Source organism: Apium graveolens, chromosome 4 (assembly GCF_009905375.1).
Source record: "Apium graveolens cultivar Ventura chromosome 4, ASM990537v1, whole genome shotgun sequence".
NCBI classification, from domain to species: Eukaryota; Viridiplantae; Streptophyta; class Magnoliopsida; order Apiales; family Apiaceae; genus Apium; species Apium graveolens.
In genome coordinates, this window is record NC_133650.1 from 308,282,380 (window position 1) to 308,303,481 (window position 21,102).

A 21,102-nucleotide genomic window follows, 5' to 3' on the forward strand; every position below is an offset into this window, starting at 1 on the left:
TAAAAATTTTAATAGAAGATATCCTATAAACTTTAGGAGAATGTGATGAATGATGATAAATATTTATAGATATCCGTTTTTATAAATTTCATAGGCAAAAAAATAGAATATAGTAAGTTGATTTTAGGAGAAAGAGGAGAAATTGTATTAAAAACGAAATTTATGAGAATATCAAGATGGTAAGTTAATTTAAATAAAAAGTAAAAGTTTTAGGAAAATATAATGATAAGTTGATTTCAACAATTTTAATGAAAGATTTTACAGAATTTTTAGAAAAATATTACAAATGATGATAATATATTTAGAAAAATATAAGGTGATTGTAGTTTTTGATGTGTCATGTATCAATTATATATAGCTCGTATGAATATATTCGAGTAATGTTGTAAACAATTTGAGTTCAAATATCATTCAAATATCAAATAACATGATTAAAAATTATGTCTTTTGATTTTTGAAGAACTCTACGGTTAAAAAGTAGGAAACCAAATCAATTCCAGTAAAATCTCGATAAATTAATACCTTTGGGACCATGAAAAATTATTAATTAATTGAAATATTAATATATCAATAAATTAATAATTTATTAATTTATCGATATGTTAATAATTTATTAATTTATCGAGATATATTGTTTAAAATTTTATGACATATACAATTCTCAGAATAATAATCTATTTTCATCTATTGAATACTTAAAATAACATTAAGAAATATTTATGAATTTAAGTAAATTGTTGGATGATGAACAATTTATTAGTAGTGTCTTGGGAAATAAGAAAGAAGATGAAGTTGACGAAGATGATAGTACACAGTTGGCGACAGTACGTAATTTCCTCTTGCAATATGAACATCAATTTTAAAAAGAAACAGGTTACAGTTGAGGATTACTATAAAAATGCATCCTAGATATGTATAATTTTGATGTAATATACAATTATTAATTTATATATTACATGAGACTTATATGCATTAATAAAAAAATATTATCTTATAGTAACACGATTTTTTTAATTTAAAAAACACTACAAGAAAATAAGGTTAAATACAACTGCACAAATACAACCGGAATCAAATACAACCATATCTGGTTGAATTTAATAGGACCCGGCTAAATTCAACCGCACGCAGTCATATTTAAAAACGGTTGTATTTAGGCGGTTGAATTTAGAAACAATTACAACCGACTAAATACAACCGCAATCAATTACAACCGGAAACGGTTGTATTTAGCCGCGCGGCTAAATTCAACCTCTTGCAGTTGAATTTAGCCTCTCCTAAATTCAACCGAACAATTACAACCGGAACCTTTTACAATGGCAAACGGTTGAATTTAGCCGCTCTAGAAAAATTAGAGGGAAATTATGCCGCCAATAAAATTTTCCCGCCAAAACAGTTAGAGGGAAAAATTGGAGCCAAATATCAGCTCAAAATTTTAAAAATAATTTTCTAAAAAAAATCAGAAAAATAAAATTAATATTTTCAATATTGTTAAAATATGTAAATAGACAATAATATATTAATTCTAGATCTTGTAATTAGTTTTTAATATTTTTACATTAGTTTAACGATTTTTGATTATTTTTACAAAACTTTATTGTTTTGTAATTTATTTTGCTAAATTCAACCGCAAGTGGTTGGTTGTCTATAATAAATACAACCGCTTTTAGTTGAACATTAAATACAACCACTTTCGGTTAAATTTCTAAATACAACCGCTTTCAATTAAATTTAGCCGCCTGTTTATTACAACTTAATTCGGTTGAATTTAGGATATCCATTTTAGCAACCCTACTGCCTCTTTCTTTCCAGCAGCCGCAATTCTTCATCCTCTCCCTTCTTTCACCCCATTTTGCATTCATGTAATCATCCATTATCATCAAGTAAGTAAAATTATCGATTATTTTTTGTTGTATTTTATGAATTTTATAAGTCATTGTTTTTTTCATAATTGCATACCTTTAACATATGTAGAAATGATTTGATTAATTTGAATTTGTTCATAAATATCAAATAATTGTTGTGTACTAACTTTATTGATAGGATGATGATACATAGTGTAATATGTTGATATTATTTTGTTTGACAAACAATATATTGATATTGTTAGTGGTAAATAATTACGTATATGTCTGCATTTGTAGATGGCATTCGATCGTAGTTGGATTGGTCGTAATCGATTTAATGAGGCAAAATATATAACGGAAGAATATAAAGCTGGAGTGGATCGTTTCATTAAATTTGCTATAGAACATGGTGAAGAAGAAGATAATGGTCTTATAAGATGTTCGTGCCAAGATTGTCGAAATAGGTATTTTAAGTTGCCTAATACCGTGAAAATTGATTTGTATCGACATGGTATCATGCAATGGTATACTATATGGGATTGTCACGGGGAGAAAGATATATCACAAGTCGAGGTTGGAACGAGTTCTAGATACAGAGACGACGACATGTATGATGCACATGATGATAACGATTTTGAGGATTGCGAGAATTCTGAAGAAGAACCAAACGAAACAGCAAAATCATTTTACAGGATGGTGAATATTGCTTCTAAACCAATTTATCCAAACAATGTCAATTTTACAACATTGGAGTTCTCAATGAAGTTACTTGAGTGGAAAAATAAGCATAATTGTAGTAATAATGGCTTTGATGATTTGCTTCATCTTATTGGATTAGTATTGCCTAATGATCATAAATTGCCCCAAAAGTACTACACCATGCGAAAGATGATTAAAGGATTGCATATGCAATATGAGAAGATTGATGCTTGCGAGAATGATTGCATGTTATTTTACAAGGAACATGGTGACAAGACAAAGTGTGATATATGCAATGGAGACAGATACCAGAAGCAGAAAGATCCTAAAAAACAGAAGATTCCACGAAAAATCTTGCGTTACTTTCCTATTACCATGAGATTGCAGCGTCTATTCATGGCCGAGACTACTGCAAAATGTATGAGATGGCACCATGATAGAATTGCAATTGGAGGTGAATTAAGTCACCCATCGGATGGAGATGAATGGAAACAATTTGATCGGAGATTTCAAAATTTTTCAAAAGAGATTCGAAATGTAAGACTCGGGCTCTCTACAGATGGATTTGACCCTTTTCGCGACAAGCACGCGAAGGAGTATACGGTATGGCCCGTGGTAGTTGTTGTGTACAACCTTCCTCCCTCTATGTGTACAAAGGCTCCATATATGTTCATGCCTCTTCTTATTCCTGGGCCGACAGATCCAACCAAAGACTTGCATGTTTATCTTAGGCCATTGATTGATGAATTGAAAGTGCTGTGGAATACTGGAGTTGAAACATATGACATGTTCTCACGTACAAATTTTATCATGAAGGCGGCACTTTTGTGGACTATTAGTGACTTCCCTGGACTTGCCATGCTTAGCGGATGGTCCACCAAAGGTAAGTTATCGTGTCCAGTTTGTATGGGAGAAGTAAAAGGTAAACAACTCAAATATGGTGGGAAAACAAGTTTTTATGGCACTGCTCGATATTTTTTAGATGCAGATGATCCTCTAAGAAGGAGTACTAAATTTGGAAGTGTAGAGAGGCGATCAGTTTGTGCTCGACATTCAGGGGGGCGTGCAAAGGTGATGTGTGAGCAAATACAGTTTCCCCCTCCGGGAAAGTCACATAAGAAAAAACCAAGAGATTATGGGGTGACACATAATTGGACTCATTTTTCTCCATTTTTTGAGCTTCCATATTGGGAGACACTCAGCCTTCGTCATAATATTGACATTATGCACACAGAAAAGAATGTCTTTGATAATATTTTCTACACAATTCTTGGTGATGCAAAGAAGACCAAAGACAACACAAAGTCAAGAAAAGATTGTCAAGAATTAGGTGTACACCGTGAGTTATGGATTCGAGGTGATGGCACCGAACCACATGCATCATATACACTTCCAAAGGAACAAGTTCATAAGTTATTCAAGTGGATTGTCTCATTGAAACTTCCAGATGGTTATGCCTCAAATATATCTAGGTGTGTCAATTGGGCAAAAAATTGCATTCGTGGTATGAAATCACATGATGGTCATGTCTTCATGCAAAAATTGTTGCCTATCGTTTGTCGTGACCTTCTTCCGAAGCATGTAGCTGATCCTATCATTGAATTGTGCAACTTCTTTCAAGATATATGCTCTTCAACTCTCAAATACTCAGATTTAGAAAAAATGGAGAAAGATATAGTGAGGATAATGTCCAAACTTGAAACGGTCTTCACTCCTGGTTTATTTGATCCAATGGAACATTTGCCACTACATTTAGCAACAGAGTGTAAGTTGGGTGGGCCAGCTAATGGGCGTTGGATGTATTTTATTGAAAGATACTTGCACAATTTGAAATTGAAAGTAGGAAACAAAGCTCGAGCGGAAGGTTCAATGGCACAACGCTATATTGAGGAGGAATGTGTACACTTTTGCACATTGTACTTTGATTCCAGAAATGGAATAATGCATAATAAATTGAGGCGAAATGAGGCACCTCGAACGTTTTATGATGAGGATTTGTTAGAAGTGTACACATATCCAACACATCCTAGTCTTCGGACTAATGATCGAATGTTGAGTGGTGATGAATATGAACTAGTGGCATACTATGTTCTTATTAATTCGCCGGAGGTTGCAAAGTACTTGCGGTATGTTATTTGTTTGTATTACTTTTGCATTTATCCGGATTACAATATAGTTTTTGATTTTTAACTTGAATATGCAGTGGATTCCAAAAGTTGGTACAACAACAATACCCGTATTTCAATGATGCGGAAAATGAACAATTTCAAAAAGAACAATTTAGGGATTGGTTCGAAAGAAGGGTGCGCGTTATATTTACACATGCACACATATTTACAAACGTCGTATACATTATGTTTCTCATATATTATTTGTAGTACAAGATGATGAGAAGCTCAAGATGAAATTCATAGACCTAATAAGAGGTCCGTTGAATAAAGTGGAGTCTTATAAAGCATGCAAGTGCAATGGTTACAAATTTAATTGCGTAAATACTAATGAGCTCACTTCACCAAATTCCGGTGTAATTGTCATAGGTGAGAAATTTATTTTTTCTTAATATCCAAGTTCTAATTTCTCATTACTATTTGTTTCCAAATTTAATACATTTATAATTGTAGGGACTTCTTATGAAGAAAGTTATGGAAACTATTATGGGAGAATAGAAGAAATTTTAAAACTCTTCTATCATAATGGACAAAAAGTGATCGTCTTTAAATGTCATTGGTTTGATCATACAAAACATGTCAAAGTCGATAAACATCGGATGACAACCGTGGATGTGAAATCAAAACTAAATATCGAAGACGTGTTTGTGTTGGCTAGTCAGGCCCATCAAGTATACTATGCACCAAATATTTTGAATGCGAAATCATCATGGTACACGGTTCTAACAACAAAGAGACGATTAGTTGATGAAAGTGTGTCAACTCAAGAAAAAAATACATTCATTGATGATGTTCTGCAAAACGAAGTTTCAAATGCTTCATCATCACACGTCGAAAGAGTTATTATTCGTGATCCCTCAAATTTCTTCATTGACTTGAGAATGTTCGAAAATGATTATTCAGTGGATGAGAATGAGGAAAAAGAAAAGAAAAAATGTGAGGAAGACGAAGACGAAGACAACAATGAGAATGAAGATGAAGAATTAAGTGATAATGATGATTTAGTGTAATTTAACAATTTTTATGAGTAATAAAAAGTTTGTCTATTAATATAGCTTCTTTAATTTGAGTTAAGTTAAATATTTCTTATTATTTATGTAAAATGGAATGATATTTTATTTTGTTAAACTAAAACAGGGGATTTATGCAGAAAGGCAGGGGAAGTGAGAGATTATGGTCACTTAAATTCAACTGCATTATGTCAAAAATAGTCCCGGCTAAATTCGACCGCATCGAGTCAGAATTAGTCCCGGGTAAATTCGACCGTATTTTATCATAAAGTGTCACGGCTAAATTCGACCGTCCTCTGTCATTTATATGTTTGATATATAAACAGATTTATCTCATTTTCTGCACTTTTCATCGCCGCCTCATCAAACATAAATTAGGGTTTCTTATTCTCTCTTCATCCACAAACACGGCTAATAACTCATGGCTGAAGAAGGATCCATGGCTGAAGAGGGCTCAAAACTATTCGTCAGACAGATAATACGTTCACAGGTCTCTCTCTCTCTCTCTCTCTCTCTCTCTGCTTCCGGCTCTCTATATTTATATATATAAACCCTAATTTAATTTAGGGTTATATTTGGGGTTTTCTATAATTTATTGTTATATTTGGGGTTTTCTTTAATTTGGGGTTTTCTTTAATTTAGAGTTTCTTATTCTATAATTTATTTTTAATTTTTTTTACTACATTACAGATGTGATTAGAAAATGTTGTATACTTTGTGATATTAGCTGTTTTTAGTTTCTGTGAGTAAATTTGTAATATGACTTTACGTGTTTCTGTTTTTAGTTTCTGTGTGTTTTAGAAAACACAAGATATTGTTTACATATGATGTTTTGACTTGGTAATATGTCTTTCGCCCTGTCAGTTTTATGTTATTGGGATTGTCCAAGATAACTCCCAGTTTTCAGTTCATGGAAATAGAATGGTAGGTCAATTATAATGATTTCAATTCCCGTGTTGTTTAATAGGTGGTCTGGGCTGGTCCTAATGCGCGGAAGGGGAAAAAAAGGATAAAGAGAACAATGATGATGAAGAAAGTTATGTGGAAGGGACTTACGAGGAGGGTGAAAGCAGTCGTAAGATTATATTTGAGAGGAAAAGACGAAACTGTTCTGAAGGGGACTATCCGAGGAAACCGGCAAGAAATGCAAGGCCAACAATTCGTTTTCTTCATAACGAGAAAGGGTAAGAGATTTTACGAATATACAGTTGTGAGTTATAAAATTGAGAGACATAAGGCATATTACCTAGCTCCTGCTACTCGTGAGAAATATTAGTCTTAATCTAATATGTTTTAATTATTTGTTACAGCCTCTTGGAAAATACACCCAAGAAAACTCTTGGGCACATTTTTCGGATGAAATTTGATGATCAAACTATCTGGACAAGGGGAGCTTCACATGAAGCTTTTTATAGCTCGTGTATCAAGAATTTTAAAGTAAGTAACACCTATATTTTTTTACGTGAAGCCTTTACTGCCATTTATACATTCTGATAAAAACATTTTAAAGTAAGAGTCATCTATTGTTCAGATGATACCTTGTTCTTTTCGTAACAAATTTATATCTTCACCAGCCTCTTAGTATACTAAATTGTCAAAGTATAATTGTACTGATGGGCTAGATTTAAATATGGAAGCAGTCAGATGGAAAAGCTTGTAGAAACTTTTTCTTTTTTTGTTCTTTTGTTTCTGGATAACCAAGTACCTTTACAATTAGTAGCTAGCAAAATGAGACAGGTTTTAAAGAATTGTAGGAGCTGTACAATAGCATTACAACTCTTGTTTGATTAAACATTGTAGAGGATGGATTAAAATTTACTCTGCAAACTGCTGAGTTGTATTCTATTTTGATTCAAGGTTTATCGATATTTATAGGCTACAAGACTGTTATCCCAAATAAAAAAGTTCATGGCAGCTCATATTCCCTATTTAGCCATCTTCCTCCTGGCAGTTCTGAAAGAGAGTAAGTTTTATTTATCAAACTCTCTTTCTGTTAGACCAACATATGATTTCAGATAAAGTTTGAATGAAATTTAACTATTACATTCAAACGTTGTCTTTAGTTATAAACCATTACGTCCAAATTCTTGGTTAAAATATTGGTTATATCTATTTGTGCGAATTTGTGCGGGCATGTATATCTATTTTAATATGTTATATGCTGCTTTTGAGTTCCAGATTTACTAATCTATAGACTATGTTAGCATTCTGAGTATGACTTTCGAAAATTGTTTTTTTAATCATGCATCTTTGGTTATGTTCATATTAGGGCTTTTCATGTCTTTACATCTGTTTTTGTTTATCTGTAATTGCTATATCATATTTGATTCCACATTAATATCAGTATACAATACTCAGTTATATATATGATTAATGATATATTAATGGCGGTTAGTATATAGAAAGGAGAGAGATTTTGAGATCTCATTGTCATACGTAATTCTAAATGGGTAAAAATAATACATATAGAATTATAAATTATATAGTAATAAAAAATAGGTAAAAATAATACATGTTGAATCATAAGTCATATGGTAATAAAAAATAATAAAAATAATACACTTAGAATTAGAAATAAAAAAGGGTCACCAAACGATGATGAAACCAAAGTATCAATTAAAAAGACGTTTGGTTTATTAATAAAGGTTATTAATGTTATATTCAACTTTTAAATGCAAAATGGTTATAATTTTATAAAAAATTTTGGAAATTGGTTTCACTCTGTTGCATCTTCAAAATCCAAGTAATCGGACAATTTTAGGACTATACTTGTTTGAGCATGCTGGAATCCGAACCTGTTGAACTCCGATTTTAAAACTATTCACTCTAGTACTCGTCAGTCAACCTTAGAACACCCACAAGCATAATAAATATAAAAGAAATATAAGGACTAGTTGCAATACTTACAAAGCCTAAGCCTCCAAATATGTCTCCAATATATTTCAAGTCTTTAGGGACGGTAGAATCTTTGCAATAATGAGCGAGGAAAGCTTTCTCATAAGAGAGTTCAAGAAATGCTGCTGAAATGTTGCCTACTGCAAATTTACCTGGATATTCATCTTCTCTGCTCAGATACTTGATATTTTCAGCTTTAAATTTAAGAACATCCTGTAAATATCTGCATACAAATGAATTATGAGGGCATCCAATTTTTGCGTGATTAGTCCTGAGCCAGTCTATATCCGTTATGCTTGGTCTAAGCCTCGTGACAGTTAATTGTGAAGATAGATTGGTTGTATATATTGTTGTTAGAGACAACACAACAAAACACAAGAAATTGTTTACGTGTGATGTTTTGACTTGGTAATATGACTTTTGCCCTGTCAGTTTTATGTTATTGGGATTATCCAAGATAACTCCCATTTTTCAGTTCATGGATATAGAATGGTAGGTTGATAAGTTCTGTTTTTTAATTAATACTATGCAATTTTATTTGGCAGGAGTATTATGTTTATCCCTTTCCTTATGATGAAGAAGACGGGGACGAAGTTGTGAGAGCGTATCTGCATAGAAATTGGAAGTCTTATCTCAGTGCAGAGCGGAGTCGACTCGTGGAAAAAGTGAAGCATCTCTTGGAAGCTGGATATACTGAGAACGATTTTAACATTAGGGACGAAGGATTGAAGCCCTACTACTACTCGCAGCGCACATGGAATTCTATTTGTGATTATTGGGAGGATGATTTGTTTAAAAAACAGTCCGAAAATGGAAAGAATGCCCGAAGTAAGGTTGAATTTGTATCTCGCAGCGGGGCCAAACCATTTCAGCAGAGACGTCAAGTAGTATTCTCTCTTGCAAATAGATTATTTAATCTGCATTTTAATTTTTAATTGCTTTAGTAACTGTTTCGTGAAATTTTTTCATATTATAGGAAATTAATGAAAAAAGAGAGGCTGAAGGAGAGTTGCCTATCTCTGAAGAAGAATTCTTGGGTATAGCGTATGATCCCACTCAACCAGCTGTGCAAGATCTGGAGGTTTGTAATTTATTTGTAATTTCTGAATTTACTTTCTTTTAACTGCTTATTTCTTACCAATTTTAAATTATTGTGTTCTTTATTTGTGATATAAGAAGGATTTCTTATTTTCAAACCCTGCAGAAAAAACTGAAAAAGGCGAGAATTGAGTTGGCACCTGAGTTTGAGCTTATTGAAGAACCAGCATCCCCCAGTGCCCGAAGGGAATTCCATGAAAAGAGGGAGGTTATCGTGATGGCTAATGCAAGATCCCCAAGGAAAGGGAGGATCAACTTTCGTCCCCAAGAAACTTTGGCTGAGCTTTTGGGCCCACGGGATGCGCTGCAAGTTATAAAGAAACAAAAAATGAGCAGATCTCAATCTGTAGTTGATGTTCCGGTTCCTGTTCCTGATGAAATATACAAGATGATGTCGGAGATCCTAGATGGAGTGTGGCAAATGGTTCTTTCTCTACCGACGCGTGAAGTGAAGCAGTCCGTTCTTGACGAGGAGGTGCGTAAATTAGCCCATTCTGCTCTTCCAGACCCGAGTCAGCAGTCACTGCACAATCATTACGTACGAGCAGCAAGTGGTTTGCTTGGTCCAATCTTGAAGAAGAATGACAAGATAATTGTAGAGGTAATATTTTTTCTTTTCTAAAATCATTAAGCTGATAATTATCATTTTGACGGTTATCATCAGACCAAAAAATATTTAAATCATTATAACTCTGCTATTTTCTCTTGGTCGAAACTGTACTTTTGTTATTTATGCATGAATAAATAGTAAATTTAACCAAACACATCTCCGATAATTTGATTACACAAATTGTACAATTAAGTTATAAACTGGAGAATGATTCATCCATTCCCAAGGGACTGCTTCTAGACAGGCTGGTCAGGTAGAATTTATCCATTAGTTAGGAATTTTCTAGTATAAATGCTCATGGTAGTACTAGTTTGCAGATACATGGCTCACCATTGTTAAAAGTTGTTAACTAGTATTATGCATTACATTTGGTTCAGTTGATATTGTTCAGTTGGGATAGTTCTGTTAGTTCAGTTGATATTGTATATCTTATAAGTAGTTTAAAATGATAATCTGCTATTTAAATCATTATAGTAAATTATAATCTGCTATTGTATATCTTATAAGTAGTTCATCAGACAGAAAAATATTTAAATCATTATAACTCTGCTATTTTCTTCTGGTCGAAGTTGTACTTTGGTTATTTATGCATGAATAAATAGTAAATTTTAACCAAACACATCTCCGATAATTTGATTACACAAATTGTACAATTAAGTTATAAACTGGAGAATGATTCATCCATGTCCCAAGGGACTGCTTCTGGACAGGCTGGTCAGGTAGAATTTATCCATTAGTTAGGAATTTTCTAGTATAAATGCTCATGGTAATACTAGTTTGCAGATACATGGCTCACCACTGTTAAAAGTTGTTAACTAATATTATGCATTACATTTGGTTCAGTTGATATTGTTCAGTTGGGATAGTTCTGTTAGTTCAGTTGATATTGTATATCTTATAAGTAGTTTAAAATGATAATCTGACAAGAACTACCTGAATTTACATTTGGTGAACTACTTGAATTTACATTTGTCCATTGGTGAAGGTAATTTACATTTGGTGAAGGTAACTTACCTTGTCTTGGTCTGCTTCCGATAACGTTTATCGCGGCTTTATTTTACTAATGTGCTATTTGTTTCCATTCTGGTAAAAGTATATTTATTGTACATTATAGTATCAGTGAATTCATGTTTCATCAGTAAATTCATGTTTTCGTCGGTAAATCCATTGGTCGTTCTACATTGGTGAAATTGAGATATAGTTGGTAGATTTCTTATCACGATATTACTTTATTTGTTATCATGAATTTTATTAGGGGGTTGGGTCTTGTTCTGTGAATACTAAAATGTGTTATGTTATATGTTCATGCAGAAAGCCTTATTAGTTTTCGGACACGATTGTCGATAATATGGTGAAATTACAGTTATTAATAAGTTGAAATATGCAGGAAACTGTGATGGCTGAGCGGGTTGTGAATAATAGCGGCAACAACGGAGATGAGGAACCAGGCAGAAATGAAGATGAAGACCTGGATGCACACAACTATCCGCTAATGTAGTAGGCTTTGTCATATTAGCCTGGTAATATCTACTTAGCTTTTTATGAACCGAAAGACTTGTTGTGTTTTAGAATTCTGCTCCTATTTTGTAAAGCTATGTATAGCTCTTTTGTTAAATTATATGGGGCGTGTAACCAATGGTCATCAAACTTTCTAATACTAAACATCGATGACCAAACTAACTAACTGGGCATAACTATAGCTAACCAATTTAATGATTTTGAAGCAAGTGTTGATTTTATATGTTTTCGTCTATTATTTCATGTTGTCTGGTGCATCAAGGAAAAGATATGGCTTCTTCTTTAGGGGCAGTTTAAAACAACATTATTTTTTTTGGGGATTTTGTCATGTAAATTCGACCGAAATCAGTTGAAAATAATAATCAACCAAAAACGGTTGAAATTGAAAATCTACTGAAAACAGTAGAATTTAATTTTTCACTAAAAGTGGTCGAATTTGATAAACAAGCATATATAGTTGAATTTAGCATTTTTGGCGGTTTTTTTCAAATTTGAACGAAAATTTGAATTCAAATTTATTGGCGGGATTTTTAAACTTAAATTCGACTGAATGCAGTTGTATTTACGCGGTTGTATTTAGCCTGACACATTGAACCGGCTAAATACAACCGTTTTACTAAATATGACTCGAGCAATTTCCACCGGCCCAAAAACCGGTTGTATTTAGTTAAATACAACCGAAAACGGTTGTAATTAACTAAATACAACCGGTTTTTGGGCGGTTGTATTTAAGCGTTTTTTTTGTAGTGAAACATACGTAAATTGAAAAATAAAAAATGATATTGGGCGAAATACGAGTTGGTTGGGTGCAGGGTGCCCTAATATATTATTGGGTAAAGGACAAATTTAGCCTATTTTTACACAAAATTGACAAAAATAACCAATTTCTGAAAAGTTGGTCAACTTTGGCCGATGGGATACCCAACTGTCGAGTATCCAGTTTATATAAGATACCCAATTGGCAGTATAGTATCCCATATATGAAATACCCAACTATCAGTGGAATATCTTATATAAATTGGGATACCCAACTGACAGTGGAGTATTCAATCGGCCAAAATTGACCACTTTTTTCAGAATAGCTATTTTTGTTAAATTTTTTCAAAAATCAGCTATTTTTGTCATTTTTTCTATATTATTACGGTATTATTAATAATCTAAAATCAGTCGAATCGCATCCCATCCTCCACTGTGTATCTAACCATCATCGCCTGTAAGTAAATTTCTCGGATGTTTGTGATTCTGTCATTTTTATAAATTTAATTGCTTCGTTAGTATGCTATGTTTATGCTATGTTGATCGTTTATTATGTTTACGCTATTTTATAATTTTTTTGATTATTGTATGTTATATATATGGATCTATTAGCTGACCCTATACTCCGTTTTAGCAGTTGATATTTTTAGGTCGATGGAGGACAGAAGATTGCTTGTTTGTTTGGAAGCTAAAGATGATCAAGATGCCCCTGTATACTTGATATACTCGACACCACTCTTGGATCTGTTGGCTGAGTCAGAATCCCCACCACATTTCACCATAGAAGCTGTCATCAGCGGTGGTGTTCAATCTATGGGTTGTGGTCTTTTCGGTTCCAAAATCGTCCTTGCTGGTGGATTCGTCAAAGATGAAGACGGAGAGGATGAGAAATATAAAGGGGTCATCACTTATGATAGGAACACTAAACACTTGTCTCTTCAAGATGAAGATGTTCTTTCGATGCGTGGAGGCAAGGTCAAGCCCTTGGTGTTTCAACTTAATAACAAGCTGTATGTTTTGGATACTAGTAGAAACCCGCATTGGCGGTCATTTGAAGTCTATTATCCCAACCAGAAGCATTGGCACCGACTAGACCTAGACGCCTTTACCTATGGCCATTTGGTTGGTAAATTTGCTGAATCTGATGGACTTGGCTTCTTCTCCTGGTTTGTGTTTGGACACTGTTTGTGTCTTTCCTTGCCAAAGGACATGTTGTCATATGTGCATTATGCAAAGACCGAGTACAAAAGATTCAAGCCTTGTTACAGGACACCACTTCCCTTTCCCGGTATGGCAATCACTTACTGTCAACATGGTTTTGATGATGTTGTATTGATCACTTTCTCTAAAAAAGGAGTTATAGAAGGACGTAGATTGTGTATCTCTTACTACAAATATCAGACGTTATCTGAAAAAACTGTACCAATTTGGGATACTAAAACCTACTCCAAACATGATGGGGACTTGACCGGCTGGTTTGCTGAATTTGGAAACGGCACCTTCTGCCTTACTGCCTTTGATGATGTTAACATATTTGTTTACATGTTTAAGATTTCCAGACGCAAATGCACAAAAGATGAAGACTTGAATCTAAAAGTGTTAAAAAAGGTTATGCACAGATATAAGTATACTGATTTTCGTGAGGAAGGTTGTACATGTTTCAGTTTCGGCGGCTGCTTTGTACCGTGAGTTATATCTTTTCAATTTAAATTTTCTTTCTTTGTTGTGACAATTACAATTATATTACTGTTGTATTGGTAATGCGTCTATCTTCATCTCCAGATCACCAACTGGTTGGAGCAAGGAAAGCGCTGAAGCCAAATTATATGGTCCCCATTTTCGGTAAGGAACTCGATTTCTTCAAAGACTGTTGGATACATGTAGTAGTTTACTTAATGAGTGTTTTACAGGATCAAAATCCTACTGTCAAGTTACGAAAAAATAGCGAGACATGGGGTATGGCCATATGGAGATACACGACATTTGATTCTAAAATAATTATATTGAACAACTATGATAGAAAAACTTAAACATGATTTTGTTAAGAAATATTGAATTACAAGTAGTATTATTTTATATTTATTATTTGGGATATCTATTAACAGCACACGTCTTTTACATAAAAACCGAGGTGAGGCCTTTTTCACATCTCCTCTTCTCTTTTTTTATCCTAAATTTAACTCATATATGGCCTTTCTGGCTGGCCGAAATGTCCAAATTTTTACCAAAAAAATGACTAGGAACGAGTGCAATGCTGCCCAAGGGCCCTCATGGGTGCAAGCTGTGCTGCAACCGAGATCAGGGAGTCCTGGTAACATAGTAATTTAGTTTCCAAATTATCTTACGATAATGATTGGAATATACCAAGACTTTTGTCCCAGGTGGTGACAGTAGTTTGATTGTTCTAGTTTTTCCCATGCAGTGCTGTGAACCAGGAAGAGGAGGATGATGTTGCTCCTTATACCAAGGTATGCTGACCTTTATTTGACTACGTCCTTCAATTTAGAGCACAAAAAATATATGTTTGGTTACAATTGCCGTAAACTACTGATACAACTTTTTTGGCCTCTTGTAATCGTTGCAGTGTGTACACAATTCAGATAGTGATGATATGGAGCGTTTGGAGGGCCATCTTTCAGACACTGACACTGACATCGCTACAGACACGTACGATGACATGGAGGACCCAGGTGATAACATATCTGTTGAAATATCTTGGCCTGGTGGTCCGTTGTAATGTGCGGGTCCTAATTATAACTGTGGGTTGAGACTACTATGTGCAACTATTGTACTGACTTTTACTTGTAGTTTCTGTTATGTATGGGTCATAACTGATATGCTAATATTTGCGTTAACTTTCATCTTTACTTAGAGTTGGCATTGCGAAACTGAGAGAAATAGATTCTGGTACACTGCAGTCTTTTACTTATCTATAAGCTGTTAAACTAGTGCAACATAGTTTTAAATTGGCATTCAGTTGTTTACCCGATAGAACTGAAACACTTTTTTTTTCATTGCACCAATTTGGTACCCTACAATAGATATTCTGCAATTCACACCCAAAAGAGGATAAAGCTTTTAATAATATTAACGACTGTATTTAGAAATTTTGATTTTATTTCGAAAGATGAAGTTCAAATGACAAAATTTTAAGATGACAAGATCTTAGTTGTTATTTCAAAATTTTGTTTACCCCTAATTATTACATTAAATGAAGATGAGTTGTTAGTGTATACTATATATTAGTCAAACATTCAAAATAGTGGTACAATGGATATTATTTAGAAAAAAATTCTAAAATCATACATTTTAGGAGCAGAAACTTGTTAAGGACGCATTGTCTGCTAGCTTCAAGTAGAGATGCACAAAAGGCCCACCGGACCTTAAAAACCCCAGGCTTAGGCTTTGACCGGGCCGGGTCGGGCTTTCCGGAAATGTCAAAGTTCGTTTGGGCCCTCAAGGCGGGCCTAACCGGGCTTTTTTCGGGCCGGATCGGATCGGGCCGGACTTTTTTCTAATTTAAATCGGATCGAGTATTATTAGAAATTCCGAAGAATACATGTGTTAGCAACTAGATCATCGTAAAAATGAATTAGTTTACATGGAATATTTTATGAAAACATTATTTCGTTGAAAATATATAAGTTCGGCAAACATTTACTTGCACAAACGCAGACATAGTATTGTGTAGATTGGAACAGGAAACGAACCAACCCACCTATTCTGATCGGAACGATTGAAGAAAGAAATAGAATGATGGCCCCTTTCGCCCAGGGCGCCTGATGATAGCTGCCTAGAGAGAACTAATTACCCAATTGAAAGAAAGACGTTCTTGTAGGAAACTGAACGGTTTTTAATCAAGAATGAAAGTGTAAAAAAATAAAAAAGAGAGAGGGATTAGTAGTTTTATTTTTTATGTGGTGGAAACACACCCATCACTAGTAATGACTTTTAAGATCATCTCAATGTTTATGCATGGTCAGGAGTTGATGTTCAAACTAGAAGCATGTTTTGATATTTTTTTAATAAGGACTAATTAGGCAATGTATTTACTGAATCAATCACAGAAAATCAACAAAGACCCGGGATGAAAAATGTGAGAAAATAGGAAAATGAGAAAATTTTATGTCTGCGTATGACCTGGTTTTAAGAATTTACAGAAGTACATATCTACTTCAAATCATCTGAAAATATTCTTAAACTCACTATCTTGCATCCATGGTTGTAGCTGTCAACTGATTACCAGAGGTTAATTCAGTTGAAGTTTCTTCTTGAAATTGTTCAATAAAGAAACCTGGTTTTTTAGGCTCCGGTATTGCCACGTCTTCATTTTCAAGCATAGAAATAACTGATGACATTGTAGGCCTGTCTTTTGGTGATCTCTGGACACACAGAAGACTGATTTGGATACACCTTTCAACTTCAAACTGGACGTATGAATCTTCCAAACATCTGTCCATGATTTCAAGGGCCCTTCCTTCATTCCATAGAAGCCATGCCTGTGTGAAATATAGTATATCAGTTGGTCAGTAACTGTATCCTAAAACACTTTTCTTAAAGAGTATAAGATCCTGTTCGGGCCTTCCTCTACCACCTTAAAGGTTTTAGTGCGACTGGTTATTGGGGGAGTCTTAAAAAGTATAAGATCCTGTTCGGGCCTTCCTCTACCATCTTAAGGTTTTAGTGCGACTTGTTACTTAACAATACTAGTGGAGAAAAACTGTATGGAAACATACTTACATGTCCTAGAAGACTATGATATTTTTCTGTAATTTGATACTTAGTGTTCTTTAAGCCGCTCACTATCTCCATTAAAAGCACACCATAACTGTAGACGTCAGACTTGGCTGAAAATTTTCCATCAATTATGTATTCCGGTGACATATAACCACTGCACTGGGTAAACATATCAAATTAATAAAAACTACAGAATGATGCAAGGACATATATCAATACTAGTCACGGATAATTGATACTTACTATGTTCCAATCACGATCTTAGTTTTTGCTTCATTCTGATCACCTCCAAACATTCTTGCAATGCCAAAGTCTGCAATTTTAGGTTGTAGCTCACTATCAAGTAAAACATTGCTAGCTTTGAGATCCCGGTGTATTATTCTCAACCTCGAGTCATGATGAAGATAAACAAGCCCCTTTGCAATACCTATTGCAATTTTAAAGCGATGTTCCCACTTGAGTGTAGTTCTTTTCCAGTCTACATTACATGCACATTCATATCAGTTCTATGTGTATATTTATTCATCCTCCAAATACTAGTATACAAGACTATTTCAAGCAACTGATTATCTTACCAAATATCAGCTTGTCTAAACTTTGGTTAGGCATGTACTCGTACACTAACAATTTTTCATTCCCTTCAAGGCACCAACCTAAAATCTTAACAAGATTTCTGTGTTGAAGTTTAGAGATCAAAATTATCTCATTTTTAAATTCTTTTGTGCCTTGTCCTGAATCCTTGGAAAGTCTTTTCACAGCTATCTCTTGTCCCGAAGATAGCTTGCCCTACAATATTACATATATACAGATGTTTCATCATGATACCTGATTTCCTTTTTTCTTTCAAATTACAAACAGGACATATCTTTAGTTACCTTGTAAACAGGACCAAAGCCACCAGTGCCGATAATACATGTATCTGAAAAGTGGTTGGTCGCGCTTGCCAGAGCAGACAGATCATATAATGGTAGGTCTATGTCTTCTTTGTTTCTTTCTGAAAGACAATGAGGGTCATCTGCATCAGACACTTAGAGATGTACTACATTGCTATGTTATGACTTTCATATTTCTGTTTTGTAATCAAGTTCTCGCCATATTATAGCCAATTACATAAGAATGTGTACAATTCAAGTAAGGCTCGTCACTTGTACCTCTTCTTCTCTTTAGAGTTCGGAGTCTGCACCAAACTAACAAGCCTACAAATAGCATCACTGAAGCTGCTGATACAGCTGAAATTATCAGAACTAATCTCTTTCTCCGATTTTCTGCACATTGACACCATCAATCATTAGTTGTCCATTCCTTGCTGATATAAGGAGTAATCTGTAAGTCTCATATAAAAGAGAACAGAGGACTACTCACTCAATTCTGAAGCTGCAAGACGTATGTACATTCCTTGCTCACTGCCTGCTGTATTTGATATCGTTCTTATATCAATCAAATCACCGTACCATATCAAACAGCCACTTCCTTTTCCAGTGATATCTGAATTTGCATAAGCCATACACGAGCAATTTTCAAAACAAATTTGTTCACATTCCTTTAAACTCGTGCTACTATTAAACCAAAACTTCTGTGCCAAAAGATCTGGTAGTTTGACATTATTTATCCACAAGAATCCATCCCCCTTAAGACAATCCAGTGGTTTCCGCCTAATGCATCCACTAGTCCTGTCAAGAACATTCCACTCACTTTCTGACTTTGGAATAAAACCATGAAAGCACTCACAAATAAGATCTTCAGTAGCCTTACAGAGGCCATTAGGACCGCATTTTGCATATTGATCACACGTATCACTTGGTGTCTCGTATATCAAGGACCAGTCAGAAGTCTCTCCTCGGATTGCATATCTCTGAAGCATTCCAGACTGATTCAACACAAGTCTTGATATTGTTTGGTTAGCTGTAAACTCATAGAAGAAACTTAATTCTTTAGTGCTATTAGTGTACTTGTAATTAAACAAGGGATTTGTTGGTCTTGATCTGTAACCGCCACTTAATCGAATTCCATTCCAAACCCCAGTGCGATACTTCTTTTTTGATCCTTCACGAAGAACAACTTGAGGCAATCCAAGAAGATCCATTCCATACACAAAGATTCCAGGAGATGGATCAGTGGTGTCTACCCAGGATGTCAATTTTCTGGCCTTGCCAGTAGTCCAGTCCCAGCCAATCTTCATGCCAGGCAAAAGTGTATCACCTGCGTTAAAAAGATTTTAAAGAATGTTCCAAATTTCATTCCAATATATTGCTAAATTATGATAAATTCCTATGCACCGAGATGATGGACTGTTGTCCAAGAAGACAACAACATATGAAAGCATCTTGAGTTAAAAAACATCATATATAAATGTTGATGCAAGTTGAATGATACAAACATTAAGATTGTTTATTATGAACCTATGATGTTTAGTATGTGGAGAATTGGGCTATTTCAAAAGAAAATAGTAGCCTGAACAAGAAATTTCAGAAATTGCAGAATTTAAATACTCACACACACATATTTCCCGTAGTCTCTAACCAGTGGCAGAACAAAGAGGATAAGGGAGCTAAGATAACAAACCTGGGTAATCAAAGCTTTGCCATGTATAACTTTCCTCAGTCACAGAACCGCGATTCTGTGTCAGAACAAGATTCCCAGAATCTAAAAGATGTAAAACTGATGAGCCCTGCAGCTGAAAAGGAAGAGAGACATTTGATGACCATATAATGCTGTTTGAAGAATTAAGTAGCACAAGATTCCCATCTCTAAAAATAGTTAAAGTTCCATTTGAATCTAGTAGTGGACTTTCCCTGTTTGCTACCCAAGCAACAATATCAGGGTAGCTCTTGTACCATATTCCTAAATATGACTTGTTAGTTGTACTAGCTGGAGAGAAGAAGCCAAGCTCAAATCTTTGATTTAGTGATACTAAAGATTCACCTTTACTGATACTCTCATTGAAACTTAGTTGATTCCTATCAACTCCTCTGCAGTAATCTATGAAAACCAAGTTGAATAAAATGAGCAGTAAAGAAAAGGCAGAAACCATTGATGTTTTAAGACAGAATACTTATCTGAAGTTTAAGTATAGTTTTCCACTACTCCATGATTGTGGCTGCAGGTGAGACTATATATTTGACAATTAGCAACTGCAGAATTTGGCATTATTGCAGTTGCAAGTGCTTCATTTAAATTCAAAAGTCAATATTTGAGTGGTCAACACTAATGTTCGACTTCTCTAGAACGAATAAATATATAAACGGTCTTTATAATGTGTGTCCAAGGGGTACACGTTAAGCACTAACTCCCATGAGCTTGGTGCATTTTGATTGGTGGAGTTGTTGTAAATGCAGGGATGATTAGAGCACCAATCAAAATGCACCAAATTCATGAGAGTTGATGATTATTGTGTGTCCTTAGGCACACATTAGAAAATTCGATATATAAAAAAGGACGGGAATGAAATGAAATTTGAACTATAACGTATGATCCGTACTCTCCTGGCTCCTTCCATTCTAATCAAACAAAAATAATTCAGAGCTATATCAGCAATATGGGATGACTATAAGGAATTTGATAGCTTTAAATGTGCAGGTACATTGTACAATGAAAAACGGTCAACTTCAACCATTCATTAGTATTTATTACTACAATAAAGATCTCATGTTACAAAGAGAAAGTCAAGAATGGAGATTACATAAGACATAGAGAAAGTCAACTTAATTCAAAAATAAACAGCACTCCCTCTGTTTTTTTTTTATTTATCGCTTTGACTTTTGCAC

General features: G+C 34.3%; 3 protein-coding genes across 5 annotated transcripts; 2 read left to right on the forward strand and 1 right to left on the reverse strand.

The window, feature by feature from the left end:
- The first annotated feature begins 719 nt into the window (after positions 1–719).
- Positions 720–5,724, forward strand: LOC141720065 (uncharacterized). The gene is made up of 5 exons (XM_074522419.1): positions 720–824; positions 2,145–4,683; positions 4,750–4,836; positions 4,925–5,083; positions 5,168–5,724. Exons 1-5 carry the CDS (start codon positions 720–722, stop codon positions 5,722–5,724), a joined length of 3,447 nt encoding a protein of 1,148 aa, XP_074378520.1.
- Positions 5,725–13,019: 7,295 nt separating this feature from the next.
- LOC141721625 (uncharacterized) lies at positions 13,020–15,530 on the forward strand. The gene is made up of 5 exons (XM_074524622.1): positions 13,020–13,058; positions 13,239–14,286; positions 14,384–14,443; positions 15,024–15,069; positions 15,186–15,530. Exons 2-5 carry the CDS (start codon positions 13,256–13,258, stop codon positions 15,336–15,338), a joined length of 1,290 nt encoding a protein of 429 aa, XP_074380723.1. The 5' UTR covers positions 13,020–13,058; positions 13,239–13,255; the 3' UTR covers positions 15,339–15,530.
- Positions 15,531–16,689: 1,159 nt separating this feature from the next.
- Positions 16,690–20,516, reverse strand: LOC141721626 (receptor-like serine/threonine-protein kinase SD1-8). Of its 3 annotated transcripts, XM_074524624.1 has the most exons (9): positions 20,261–20,497; positions 19,901–20,012; positions 18,701–19,537; positions 18,490–18,603; positions 18,214–18,332; positions 17,914–18,124; positions 17,582–17,816; positions 17,342–17,492; positions 16,690–17,100 (listed from the first exon to the last, which is right to left on the reverse strand). In XM_074524624.1, the coding sequence occupies exons 1-9, from the start codon at positions 20,276–20,278 to the stop codon at positions 16,807–16,809; spliced, it is 2,091 nt and encodes a 696-aa protein (XP_074380725.1). In that variant the 5' UTR covers positions 20,279–20,497; the 3' UTR covers positions 16,690–16,806. The 3 variants fall into 3 exon arrangements, 2 of the variants coding, with proteins under 2 accessions (XP_074380725.1, XP_074380724.1); XM_074524623.1 differs by having other exon boundaries at positions 19,901–20,508; XR_012574797.1 differs by having other exon boundaries at positions 16,960–17,100; positions 17,342–17,497; positions 19,901–20,516.
- Between the last annotated feature and the right edge of the window lie 586 nt (positions 20,517–21,102).

What these genes read in the sequence shown, in the direction of transcription:
- LOC141721626 (XM_074524623.1), bottom strand. Translation starts at nt 20,369, where the DNA reads ATGGTTTCTGCCTTTTCTTTACTGCTCATTTTATTCAACTTGGTTTTC. An exon ending in GCAAAGCTTTGATTACCCAG is followed by an intron (nt 19,538 to 19,900) that starts GTTTGTTATCTT and finishes TTTTTAACGCAG; the next exon opens with GTGATACACTTTTGCCTGGC. An exon ending in AAGATCGTGATTGGAACATA is followed by an intron (nt 17,493 to 17,581) that starts GTAAGTATCAAT and finishes TACCCAGTGCAG; the next exon opens with TGGTTATATGTCACCGGAAT.
- LOC141721625 (XM_074524622.1), top strand. Translation starts at nt 13,256, where the DNA reads ATGGAGGACAGAAGATTGCTTGTTTGTTTGGAAGCTAAAGATGATCAA. An exon ending in TTCGGCGGCTGCTTTGTACC is followed by an intron (nt 14,287 to 14,383) that starts GTGAGTTATATC and finishes CTTCATCTCCAG; the next exon opens with ATCACCAACTGGTTGGAGCA. An exon ending in TTATATGGTCCCCATTTTCG is followed by an intron (nt 14,444 to 15,023) that starts GTAAGGAACTCG and finishes TTTCCCATGCAG; the next exon opens with TGCTGTGAACCAGGAAGAGG.
- LOC141720065 (XM_074522419.1), top strand. Translation starts at nt 720, where the DNA reads ATGAATTTAAGTAAATTGTTGGATGATGAACAATTTATTAGTAGTGTC. An exon ending in ATAGTACACAGTTGGCGACA is followed by an intron (nt 825 to 2,144) that starts GTACGTAATTTC and finishes CTGCATTTGTAG; the next exon opens with ATGGCATTCGATCGTAGTTG. An exon ending in GTACTTGCGGTATGTTATTT is followed by an intron (nt 4,684 to 4,749) that starts GTTTGTATTACT and finishes TTGAATATGCAG; the next exon opens with TGGATTCCAAAAGTTGGTAC.